The following is a 13,112-nucleotide window of genomic DNA, read 5'->3' as shown; positions in this document are numbered from 1 at the left end:
AGGAAAAACTCCCAGCCTCACAGGAGAGTCTGTTGGAGAGGACCATGGGGTCCTAGAAAGTACACAAAACCAACCACCTGGGAATTAGCATGTGAAAGGGCACAATCAGCTTGTGGGAAGCAAGGGAAGTGACTGAAAGTAGGGCAAGAGCCAAGCAAGTGGCATTGTTCCCTCTCTGATGGCTCCCACACAGATAGTGCCACAACGCAGCAAAGGGGATTGCCTGGCCCTGGCAAAACTCTAAGGCTATGCCCCTTACAATGTATCAGGGGCACAGAGACAAAGAAACATGGCTCAAATGAAAGAACAGATCAAAACTCCAGAAAAAGAACTAGTGATACGGAGATAGACAACCTATCAGTTGCAGAGTTCAAAACACTGGTAATCAGGATGCTCACAAAAATGACTGAGTTTGGTCACAAAATGAAGTAAGAAATGAAGGCTATACAAAGTGAAGTAAAGGAAAATGTACAGGGAACCAACAGTGAAGGGAAGGAAACAGGGCCTCAAATCAACAGTATGGACCAGAAGGAAGAAATAAAACAAAACAAAAGAATTTTCTTCATTCAAGCAGAAAAGAATGAAGAAACAAGAATTCAAAAAAAAAAAAATGAAGAAAGGCTGAGGAACCTCTGGGACAACATTAAATGCTCCAACATCCAAATCACAGAGGTGCCAGAAGGAGAAGAGGAAGAGCATGAAATTGAAACTTATTTGAAAAAATAACGAAGGACAATTTCCCCAATCTAGCAAAGGAAATAAGACTGCCAGAAAACCCAGGAAGTTCAGAGAGTTCCAAAGAAGTTGGACCCAAGAAGAAACACACCAAGACACATCATAATCAAGTTACCCAATTAAAGATGAGAGAATCTTAAAAGCAACAAGAACAAAGGACACAGTTACCTACAAAGGAGTGCCCATAAGACTATCAGTTGATTTCTCAAAAGAAACTATACAGGCAAGAAGGGGCTGGAAAGAAATATTCCAAGTCATGAAAGGCAAGGAACTACATCCAAGATTACTGTATCCAGCAAAGCTATCATTTAGAATGGAAGGGCAGACAAAGTGCTTCCCAGATAAGGTAAAGATAATAGGAGTTCATCATTACTAAGCCCTTATTTTATGAAATGTTAAAGGGCCTTATCTAAGAAATAGAAGAAGATCAAAAATATGAAGAATAAAATGACAACAAATTTACAACTATCAACAACTGAACCTAAAACAAAAACAAAAACAAACTAAGCAAACAACTAGAACAGGAACAGAATCACAGAAATGAAGATCACATGGGGGGTTATCAGTGGGGAGTGGGAAGGGGGAGAATGGGGGAAACAGTACAGGGAATAAGAAGCATAAATGGTAGGTACAAAATAGACAGGGGGAGGTTAAGAATAGTATAGGAAATGGAGAAGCCAAAGAACTTATATGTACAACCCATGGACATGAACTAAGGTGGGGGAATGATGGTGGGAGGCTGGGTACAGGGCAGAGGGGAATAAAGGGGAGAAAATACAGGACAACTGTAATAGCATAATCAATAAAATATACTAAAAATAAAAAAAAAGAAAACAATGGGTCACTTCATTTAAAATAATATTTTACTATTATGCTAGTTGTCCCAATTTTTTCCCCTTTGCCACCTCCACCCAGCACCACCCACTCCCTTAGGCAATCCCCACCCCATGGTTCATGCATATAATAATAAGTTTTTTGGCTACTCCATTTCCCGCCCTGTACTTTAGATCCCCATGGCTATTCTGTAACTACCTATTTGTACTTATTTGTTTATTTATTCTATTTATTTTAAAAAATATATTTTATTGATTATGCTATTACAGTTGTCCCATTTTCACCTCTTCGTTCCCCTCTGCCCTGCACACCCCCTCCCACCCACATTTCCCCCCTTTAGTTCATGTCCATGGGTCATACATATAAGTTCTTTGGCTTCTACATTTCCTACACTATTCTTACTGTCCCCCGTCTATTTTCTACCTACCATTTATGCTCCTTATTCTCTGTACCTTTTCCCCCTCTCTCCCCCTCCCACTCCTCTGTTGTGATCTCCATTTCTGTGATTCTGTTCCTGTTCTAGTTGTCTGCTTAGCTTGTTTTTGTTTTTGTTTTAGGTTCAGTTGTTGATAGTTGTGAGTTTGTTGTCATTTTACTGTTCATATTTTCGATCGTCTTCTTTTTCTTAGATAAGTCCCCTTCACATTTCATATAATGAGGGCTTGGTGATGATGAACTCCTTTAACTTGACCTAGCCTGGGAAGCACTTTATCTGCCCTTCCATTCTAAATGATAGCTTTGCTGGATACAGTAATCTTGGATGTAGGTCCTTGCCTCCCATGACTTTGAATCCTTGCCAGCCCCTTCTTGCCTGTAAGGTCTCTTTTGAGAAATCAGCTGACAGTCTTATGGGAACTCCTTTGTAGGTAACTGTGTTCTTTTCTCTTGCTGCTTCTAAGATTCTCTCCTTCTGCTTAATCTTGGGTAATGTAATTATGATGTGCCTTGGTGTGTTCCTCCTTGGGTCCAGCTTCTTTGGGACTCTCTGAGCTTCCTGGACTTCCTGGAAGTCTATTTCCTTTGCCAGACTGGGGAAGTTCTCCTTCATTATTTGTTCAAATAAGTTTTCAGTTTCTTACTCTTCCTCTTCTCCTTCTGGCACTCCTATAATTCAGATGCTGGAACGTTTCAAGATGTCCTGGAGGTTCCTAGGCCTCTCCTCACTTTTCTGAATTCTTGTTTCTTCATTCTTTTTCTGGTTGGATGTTTCTTTCTTCCTTCTGGTCCATACCGTTGATTTGAGTCCCAGTTTCCTCCCCATCACTATTGGTTCCCTGTACATTTTCCTTTACTTCACTTAGCATAGCCTTCATTTTTTCATCTAATTTGCTACCAAATTCAACCAATTCTGTGAGCATCCAGATTACCAGTGTTTTGAACTGTGCATCTGATAGGTTGGCTAGCTCTTTGTGGTTTAGTTGTATTTTTTCTGGAGCTTTGATCTGTTCTTTCATTTGGGCCACTTTTTTTTGTCTTGGTGTGCCTGTTACATAAAGGGGCGTAGCCTTAGGTGTTCACCCGGGTGGGGCAAACCACGTCGCTGTGCTGTCACGTTGTATGTGGGGAAGGGGTCCAAGAGGGAACAATGGCGCTTCCTCCGCTCTCTGCCAGTTTTCAGTCACTTCCCCCATTACCCAAGTAAAGTGGGCCCTTCTGGTGCTGATTCCTGTGTGGGTGGGTTTGTTTACATTCTGGAGCCCTGTGGTTCTCTCCAACAAACTCCCCTGTGAGGCTGGGAGTTTCTCCTGCTGCTGCCTCAACCCCCCAGAGGTTTTCAATCAGTGGTTTGAGGCTTTATTTCCCTGCGCTGGAGCCCTAGGGTTGCATGGTCTGTTTCACCCCCCCTTTGTTCCTGCTGAATTATCTGCGCGCAAATGTGGGACCACCCAGTCCACAAGCCACTGCCTTGCAGGATCTGCCAGCTGCTCCTTACTGGCCAGCTGCAGTCTTCCCTGCCCAGCTTCATAATCCGCTGCCTTGCTGGGTCCTCTCCGCCCAGCTGTGCTCTCTGCCCCTCCTACCGGTCTGGATGAATGTGTGTTCTTTAATCCGTTGGTGTTGGACTTACATACAGTTCGATTTTCTGTCAGTTCTGGTTGTTTTTTGTTTTTAAATTGTTGTTGTCCTTCTTTTGGTTGTGCCAGGAGGCACAGTGTGTCTACCTACACCTCCATCTTGGCTGGAAGTCCTATTTGTACTTCTTAATCCCGTCACCTCCTTACCCATTCCACTACATCCCCCTCCCATCTGGCATCCATCAAAATACTTCCTGTATCCATGACTCTCTCTCTGATCTTGTTTGCTGAGTTTGACTTTTACATTCAGTTGCTGACAGGTATATATTTATTGCCATTTTATTGTTCATAATTTTGGTATTTCCTTAAGTCCCTTTAACATTTCATATAGTAATGGTTTGGTGTTGATGAACCCCTTTAGCTTTTCTTGTCTGGGAAGCTCTTTATCTTCCCTTCAATTCTAAATGATAGCTTTTTTGGGTAGAGCAATCTTGGCTGTAGGTCCCTGCTTTTCATGACTTTGAATATTCCTTGCCAATCCCTTCTAGCCTGCAAAGTTTCTTTTGAGAAATCAGCTGACAATCTATGGGAATTCCTTTGTAGGTAACTACCTTCTTTTCTCTTACTGCTTTTAAGATTCTCTCTTTATCTCTAACCTTTGGCATTTTAATTATGATGTATCTTGGTGTGTTCCTCTTTGTATCCATCTTGTTTGGGACTCTCTGTGCTTCCTAGACTTACATGTGTATTTCCTTTACAAAATTGGGGTAGTTTTCTTTCACTATTTTTGTCAAATAGATTTCCAATCTCTTGCTCTTTCTCTTCTCCTTTTGGCACCCCTATGATGTGAATGTTGGACCTCTTGAACTTGTCCCAGAAGCTGTTTATGCTATTCTCATTTTTTTTGGATTCCTTTTTCTTCTCATTGTTCTGATTGGTTGTTGCTACCTTATGTTCCAAATCATTGCTTTGATTCTCAGCTTCATCCACTTTACTATTGTTTCCCTCTAAACTGTTCTATTTCAATGAGTGTATCCTTTGTTTTTGACTGGATCTTTTTAAGGTTGTTGAAATCCTAAGCTCCTTGAACATCCTTATAAGCAGTGTTTTGAACTCTGCATCTGATAGATTGCTTATCTCCATTTTGTTTAGTTCTTTTTCTGGAGTTTTGATCTGTTCTTTCATTTGAGCCATGTTTCTTCATCTTCTCATTTTGGCAGCCTCCCTGTGTTTGTTTCTATGTATTAGGTAGAGCTGCTATGACTCCATCTTGGTAGCGTGGTCTAATGTGGTAGGTGTCCTATAGGGTCCAATGGCACAGCCTCCCCTATCACCCAAGGTGGGTACTCGAGGTGCACTCTCCATGTTGGCTGAGTATACCTTTTCTTGTAGCTGACCTTTGACTGCTTTAGGCAAGTCAATGGGATGGACTTAACCAAGCCAGTCAGCTGCAAGGAGTGGCTGTGACCACTGACCATCAACCTCTGCCCTCTGTGGAGGATCAACTCTGCAGGGGCAGGGTGATGATGCTCCTATATGGTCTTTAACTGTTCACTGGGTACACAGGCTCTGGGGTTTCCCGGGTAGTGCTGGCCAAGGTCAGCCCTTCCTGTGTTCTTCCCAGGGCCACCCTGAACGCACTATAAAGCAATCTGTGATGGTAGCTACTTGAGCTGGGGTTGGAGATTCCCAGGTGAAGCCAAGCTGTTAATTTAGGCTGGCAGCTGCTAGCACTGGGCCTGGGGCCATTTAGCAAGTGGTAGAGGGGCGGGGGGCTCACTGAAGCTGGCTGTTGCTTGCTTGATAGGGTTTAGGGAAGTTGTGCACAATGAGCCAAGACCAGCCATTCACATGGAAAAGTCATTAACAATTTGGGTGGGCCCATACTGTTGGGTGGGATGGAATGGGATGGGGTCTCAGGGTATCACCAGGGCGGGGCAGTGTTAGCTAGATTGATGGGGTCTCATATATGGTACCTGCCTGCCAGATCTGTGTAGGGGGAAGGCTCAGAAAAGGGATAGTGGACTCTGCCTACCTTTCTGTGTGGGAGAAAGCTGTCCTCCAGCTCCTGCCTTGCTGCCAGATACTTCTGTTCCTCCCTGTATGCCACTAGTACATTTCAAGCTGCTCTCCCAGTGCTGGAGCTGAGAGAGAGTGAGTCTGAGTAAGTCCGTGTGTGGGTTTAGGAGGAACTGCTTGGGACTCCAGAGGTTTCTTCCACCAACTCAATCTCTGATGGTTTTTGCAGCCAGAACTTATGGGGACTTATCTTCCTGGCAATGGAACCCTGGGCTGGTGGGTCTGGGACTCCTTGCTCCCAAGATATCCCTCCTGAATTTTTATCTACTACTCACCGACGTGGGACAGCCAGTTCCGCATCTCCACCCCTCCTACCAATCTGAATGGATGTGGTTTCCTAAATTCCATAGTTGTGATACTTTCATTTAACTTGATTTTGACAATTCTGAGTGATGGTTGTTCTATATTCTAGTTTTAATTTTGATGTGGTTGTATGAGGAAGCAAGCCGTGCTTACCTATGCTGCCATATTGACCAGAAGTTAATGGGTCATTTCTAACAGGAAATGTATGAAAGCATGCATGGGAATATTAAACATAATATTCAAGATGTTGGATAAGTTGTAGGAGGAAGAAAGCAGAAAAAAATTTTGGAAGTGTCAAGAGGCTATTCAAATACATCTGCAATATGTTAAATGAACAACGGAGTCCTTTAGCCAGGATAATTGATAATCTTAAATTCATTCATAGAACAAGTATAAAGGATTGAAGGTACATCACCAAAACTTTCAATTCAAAAGGTTGGAAAAGGTTGGCTCAGCAAACTCAAAGTTTAATGTAGAAAAATGAAGAGAAGGCTAGCTGAACAAAGAGCAAAGCAACCAATCCATGAAATACCACCCACCACTATAACTTCAACACAAATAAAATCTCTGGCAGGTAGTTTTTGAAAAGACAATACAATAGATAAATTTTGACAGGAAAAAAGGGATAGGAAAAACAAATAAGAGGAGAGAACCAAGATGGCGGCGTAGGTAGACACACTGCGCCTCCTCGCACAACCAGAACTGACAGAGAATCGAAGGGCAAGGGGGTCCGACACCAAAGAAAAAAAAATAAATAAACATTCATCCAGACCGGTAGGAGGGGCAGAGACTGACACTGGGGTGGAGAGGACTCACGTGGCTGTGGCTGGACGGAGATTGGCGGAGTGTGGGACAAACGGCACAGGCAGTCCCAGCACTAGCAGACCCTGCGGCCTGACATTCGCACACAGATGAACTGAGAGGGCCGGAATCAGAGTGGCGGAGAAAGGGGCAGGCAGAGCAACGGGTAGCACCCCGCGGCCACACATTCGTGCATAGATAAGCCCAACAAATGGCAGGAAGCAAAGCAGACCGCGCAACCCAGGGCTCCAGCTTGGGGAAATAAAGCCTCAAACCTCTGATTGAAAACGCCCCTGGCGGGAGGGGCGACAGCAGGAGAGACACCCAGCCTCATGGGAGAGGTCGTCGGAGAGACCCACAGGGGCCTAGAGTGTGCGCGGGCCCACCCACTCGGGAACCAGCACCACAGGGGCCCAGTTTGATTGTGGGTAGTGGAGTGAAAGATTGGAGTCCGGTGGAGAGTGGAGCAAGCTTCATTGCTCCCTCTCGGCCCCTCCCCCACATACAGCGTCACAGAGCAGAGACCAGCGTTACCCTGCCCCAGTGAACACCTAAGGCTCCACCCCTTAAAGTAACAGATGTGCCAAGACAAAAAAAAAAAAAAAAAGGCCCAAATGACAGAACACTTCAAAGCTCCAGAAAAAATACAACTAAGCGAGGAAGAGATAGCCAACCTATCAGATGCACAGTTCAAAACACTGGTTATCAAGATGCTCACAGAATTGGTTGAATCTGTTCGAAAACCAGATGAAAAAATGAAGTCTATGCTAAGAGAAGCAAAGGAAAATGTACAGGGAACCAATAGTGATGAGAAGGAAACTGGGACTCAAATCAACGGTGTGGACCAGAAGGAAGAAAGAAACATCCAACCAGAAAAGGATGAAGAAACAAGAACTCGGAAAAATGAGGAGAGGCTTAGGAACTTCCAGGACATCTTGAAACATTCCAACATCCGAATTATAGGGGTGCCAGAAGGAGAAGAGGAAGATCAAAAAATTGAAAACTTATTTGAACAAATAATGAAGGAGAACCTCCCCAGTCTGGCAAAGGAAATAGACTTCTGGGAAGTCCAGGAAGCTCAGAGAGTCCCAAAGAAGCTGGACCCAAGGAGGAACACACCAAGGCACATCATAATTAAATTACCCAAGATTAAAGGCAAGGACCTACATCCAAGATTACTGTATCCAGCAAAGCTATCATTTAGAATGGAAGGGAAGATAAAGTGCTTCTCAGATAAGGTGAAGTTAAAGAAGTTCATCATCACCAAGCCCTTATTATATGAAATGTTAAAGGGAGTTACCCAAGAAAAAGAAGATCAAAAATAGGAACAGTAAAAATGACAGCAAACTCACAGTTATTAACGACCACACCTAAAACAAAAACAAGAGCAAACTAGGCAAACAACTAGAACAGGAACAGAACCATAGAGATGGAGATCACATGGAGGGTTGTCAATAGGGGAGTGGGAGGGGGAGAGTGGGGGGAAGGTACAGAGAATAAGTAGCATAGATGATAGGTGGAAAATAGACAGGGGGAGGGTAAGAATAGTGTAGGAAATGTAGAAGCCAAAGAACTTTTAAGTTGACCCATGGACATGAACTATGGGGGGGGAATGTGGGAGGGAGGGGGTGGGCAGGATGGAGTGCAGTGGGGGAGAAATGGGACAACTGTAATAGCATAATCAATAAATATATTTAAAAAAACAAATAAGAGGAGAATATGTGAATTACATTATTATATAATACCATTATATTAAAAACCTGGACTGAAATGGATAACTTTCTAGAAAAATATAATTCATAAAAATTGGTCTAAGAATAAATTCTTAAATGAAATAAACCAGTAACAACAGAAATTAAAGATAGTAGTAATAATTTATACCCATAAGAAGTACCAGGGGCACAGTGTTTTATGGATAAATCATATCATACCTTTAAGGAGCAGCTAATTTCCATTTATAGGAACTACTCCAGAGCAGACAACGCATTGTGCAAAGTCAGATGTCAAAAAAGTCAAGGTCAGCTATGAAAATTCTAGATCCATCTTACTTACCATTATAGGTAAAAAAAACCCCTCTAAATATAAAGTTTAAATTGTTCTTTTTAGTAGAGAACAATTTAAACTTATTTAGAATGATATACCCTAAGTATATCATTTAAATGGACTCATACAGTATATGACTTTTTGTGACTGGCTTATTGTACTTAACACAATGTCCTCAAGGTTCATCCATGTTAGGGTTTCTTTCCTTTTGTAGGCTAAATAATATTCCATTGTATGTGTATGCCATATTTTGGTAATCCATCACTCACTGGTCAGTGGGCGCTTGGTTTGCTATTGTGAACGATACTGCTATGAGCATGGTTGTGCAAATAACTGCTTTAAGACCCTGCCTTCAAATATTTTAGGTATATGCCCAGAAGTGGAACTGCTGGGTCAAGTGACAATTCTATTTTTAATTTCTGATGAACTTCCATAATATTGTCCACAGCAGGTGTGCAATTTGTCCCTCCTTTCCAGCGTTCTGTCTTACATGGCATTTAGTTGATTTTTTTTTGTAGTGAAGTGTTTAAGTTACCTTAAATTATCCTTTTTTGTATATTCTGTAGCTTTTTGTGGTTACCATGGGGATTACATTTACCATCCTAATTTTAACTTAAAGCAGCTTACCTTCAGTAACATTTTCTAAAATTAAATAAACAAGATTTTAAACTTTCTTAACTTGGAATGAGATACCAATCTAAAATCTCTGGGCCAAACCACAAACTTAATAGTAAGCTATTAGAAGTGTTTCCATTAAAATGAAATAAAATAACGAGAGACCTAGTATAATTTCTACTAGAGTTGCCAACCAATGCAATAAGAAAAAGAAATGAGATAAAATATAGGAAAGGAAGTGATGAAACAATCTTATTTGAAGAAAAATATGATTTTAAAATATTTAGAACAGTCAAAAAATCAATTCACAAGCTATTAAAAATTAGTTCTGTAAGGTAGCTGGAAAGAAGATCAATGTGCAAAAATCAATAGCTATGACTGATTAGTAAATGCAATTTAAAAGAATCTTTCCAGGTCCAACCATGCTGTCACAAAGGGTAAAATGTTCTTCTTTACAGCCGAGTAGTACACCATTGTGTAAATGTCCCATAGTTGTTTTATCCACTCATCTACTGATAGACACTTGGGCTGCTTCCATATCTTGGCGATTGTAAATAACACTGCAATGAACACAGGGGTGCTTATGTTCTTCTGAATTAGTGTTTCGGGTTTCTTTGGATAAAAGAAGTGGAATCACTGGGTCAAAAGGCAGTTCCATTTTTAGTTTTTGGAGGTATGTCCATACTGCTTTCCACAGTGACTATCAATCTCTATTCCCACCAACAGTGCACAAGGGTTCCCTTTCTCCACAGCCTCATCAGCACTTGTTGTTTGTTGATTGATGACAAGCAAAATAGAGACAGACTCATAGAGAGCAGGCTGACAGCTTTGGCAGGGGGGTTTAAGGGGTGAAGAGATGGAGCAAAAAGGAAAAAGGACTCATGGACATGGACAACAAACAGTGTGGTGATTGCAGGGGGGAGGAGAGTATGAGGGGGGTAAATGGTAATGGAAAAAATACAATTAAAATTATAAATAAATAAATATTTTTAAAAAAACAAAAAATAAAATAATCTTTTACTTAGACATAAAAACTCTAAAGTACCTATAAAGGACACACAGACAAAATCAAGGGGGAGGGTGGAGGTGGGGGAGGGAGGTGGGTTCAGCTGGGGTGGGGTGGAGGGATAGGGAGAAAAGGCATACAACTGTAATTGAATAACAATAAAAATTTAAAAAAAAACCAAACTCTAAAGTACCCAGGTACAAACCTAGAGAGAAAAACAAGGCTTTTATGCAGAAAGTGAGAATAACTAATAGTTTTTTTAATAGGCTGAAAAGGTTACTTCTAAGTTAAGTTTACAATCTTAAGAAACTTTACTGTGAAACTAGTGGTTTTCATATACTAAATATTATTTCCACACTCAAAGCAGAAGTAACTACTTCCCCATATACCACAAAGCCAGCCAGGGATAAAACAAAACTTCCCACTGGCATTAAAAAAAGTGATTAATAGGTTGGAATTCCAGTCCCCAGGTGCCTGCAACCCTATAACTGACAGCACGCTTTCTTTCCTGTAGAGCCATAAAGCAGGTACTGACGCTACACTTTTGTTCTCTTACCTTTTTGGGAGATGAGTCCCCATCCTGTAGCCCAGCAGGTAAGGTTCTGAAGGCTCACATCTGGGGTGGCAATGCAGATGGGGAGTACAGCATCAGAAAACACAATGCGAGTTTTCAGCTGCACCAGAGCAACATCACCTCCGATAGGGTGGTGTGCTTCATATGAGTCATGCAGGATCACCTTATTGACCTCAAACCACTGGGTGTGACTGCCTGCGACCATGAGGTCCACAAGGCCCACGTACATATCATAGGCCTCCATATCCCTGTTCCTGTGGGGACAGAGAAAAAAGGCACCGTGGCTCAAGCACCTTGAACCCGGGGAGGCTCCACCGCCTCCAGACACAGACAAAAAAGTCAATTAATGACAAAAAAGTAATTTAATGGACAAAAAAGTCAATTAATGACAAGTCAATAGCTCACAGACCCAGGCAGGCCTGGAGCTCCAGAGGCAGCCTGGTATCCTGGCTCTCGGCCAGGATGGGGAAAAGCAATCCCTTGCAGGACAGTGGGGACTTGGTTGTCTGCAGAGTTGCCCCCAAAGAAGTCCTGACCCGGGCCCATGGAGGGTGGGGGAAACATCAGGACCTACTGGCCACCAGCAGCCCAGGATGGTGAGCTCGTCAGGTGTACAGAGGACTGCTCAGAGGCCTCTGCTCAGCTCTCATCCCTTGTTGTGCTGCTTCTCCTCCCCGCGAGGCACATGTCTCCTAGCCTGTCATCCTGTAGTGAGCCTCCCCTCCTCTGATGAGTCTCTTTACCGCTTATCCTCTGATGGGTCTTCTCACCTCCCCTCTCATCCTGTGACTTGGCTCCACACCCATCTAAAAATGCAGATGGCCCTGAGGATCCCTCGCCGCCCGGAGCAAGCAGGAGCTACAGTGGGCTGAGCTGTATGGGCCCCACTCTCTCTCCAAAGCCAAGAAGTCTTGCTGCATGTGTCTCGAAAGCAAGCCTTCCGCTCTGGGCCTCCCCAGAACAGCCCAGGCACCACTCACTCACCTGCTGAAGCAGTGGGCTGCCGACAAGACCCAGTACTCATTGATGATGGACCCACCACAGATGTGGAAGCCCCTGTAGTGCACGCTGACCTGCCATGGCCACTTCTTCTCTGGGGCGTCCATGCCCCCTAGGACCTTCCCCTGCACGTGACGCTGGCCACAAGCTGTGTGGACCAGAGAGGTGCGCATGAGGGGCAGCTCCGCGGGCGCAGGCCAGCCCCACCAAGGCGAGTGGAGACACTGGGGGGTGGGGGGAGAAGTGTGGCAGGGAGCATAGAGGAGGGAGGAGGGGAGAGGAGCTTAGGAGACGGAGAGGGGGGCGGGGGACGGGGACGGGTAGAAAGGGTGAGGGAAAGGGCCTCTGATGCTATGGGGTGGAGGAGGGAAGCGCCATACTGCCCTCAACCACTGCCTACCCATGTCACGGCTCAAGGTGAGCCCCTGGCCGTCAGGGGGCCTGCGCACCGTGGCTGCGTCCCAAGAGGGGGACAGAAGTAGTTGCAGCAGTAGCTGCAAAAGGAGGGTTGAGACTGTGCGCGAAGGTGTTGGCCCAGCATAAGGGCAAAAGAGCAGGGCAGCCATGTGGCAGAGGATTTGGGGATGAGGGCGGAGCCACTGCTCTCGCGATGGTTGCCAGCACTTGACGCCTGAGGGCGCCAGAGCTTGAGCAAGCGAGGCGTGAGGGCCTGATACACGCGCATGCGCCTGAGCGCAGGAATGGGTTGGCTCAGCCCGTGCAGGAACCGCCCACATGTGCTGGAACTGCCCCCATCTCTCCTTCTGTCCTTCTGTCTTTACGTGTTAGGGCACCCACTAGAGCTGTGGTCCGGGGTCTCTGGTGACCTCGCTCCACGGAAGGCTGTGGTCGGTAGTCTCCAGTGGTTTCGCTCTGGTGAGCTGGCTGGCTCTTGGCTGCTGCAGTGGGGATAACTTCCACACAGTGTCTTCCAACATGCAGCCAGCAAGATTAGGTTTGGTCATATGTCGCTGTATAACAAAAATATGCAAGCGCAATTGCTCATCTTGATCATATGTGCTAATGTGACATTGAACACAGCAAGTTATGTGATCGTCAGAGAAAAAGGGGCCAGGAAAGTACATGATACCACTGAACCCTGTGAAAA

The 13,112-nt window shown here is 44.2% G+C and overlaps 1 protein-coding gene across 1 annotated transcript in view; it reads right to left on the bottom strand.

The window, feature by feature from the left end:
- The window catches only part of PRSS38 (serine protease 38), a 29,551-nt gene extending 16,981 nt beyond the window's left edge, over positions 1-12,570 (bottom strand). The window contains exons 1-3 of the mRNA XM_024560648.2: positions 12,405-12,570; positions 11,990-12,152; positions 10,988-11,259 (exon numbers count right to left, since the gene is read on the bottom strand). Coding sequence (XP_024416416.2) covers positions 10,988-11,259; positions 11,990-12,152; positions 12,405-12,570 — 601 coding nt within the window. The remainder of the gene's footprint in view (positions 1-10,987; positions 11,260-11,989; positions 12,153-12,404) is intronic.
- Positions 12,571-13,112: the final 542 nt, after the last annotated feature.

The sequence above is a fragment of the Desmodus rotundus genome, chromosome 9 (genome assembly GCF_022682495.2).
Source record: "Desmodus rotundus isolate HL8 chromosome 9, HLdesRot8A.1, whole genome shotgun sequence".
Taxonomy (NCBI): domain Eukaryota; kingdom Metazoa; phylum Chordata; class Mammalia; order Chiroptera; family Phyllostomidae; genus Desmodus; species Desmodus rotundus.
This window is presented reverse-complemented; position numbering and strand designations above follow the sequence as displayed.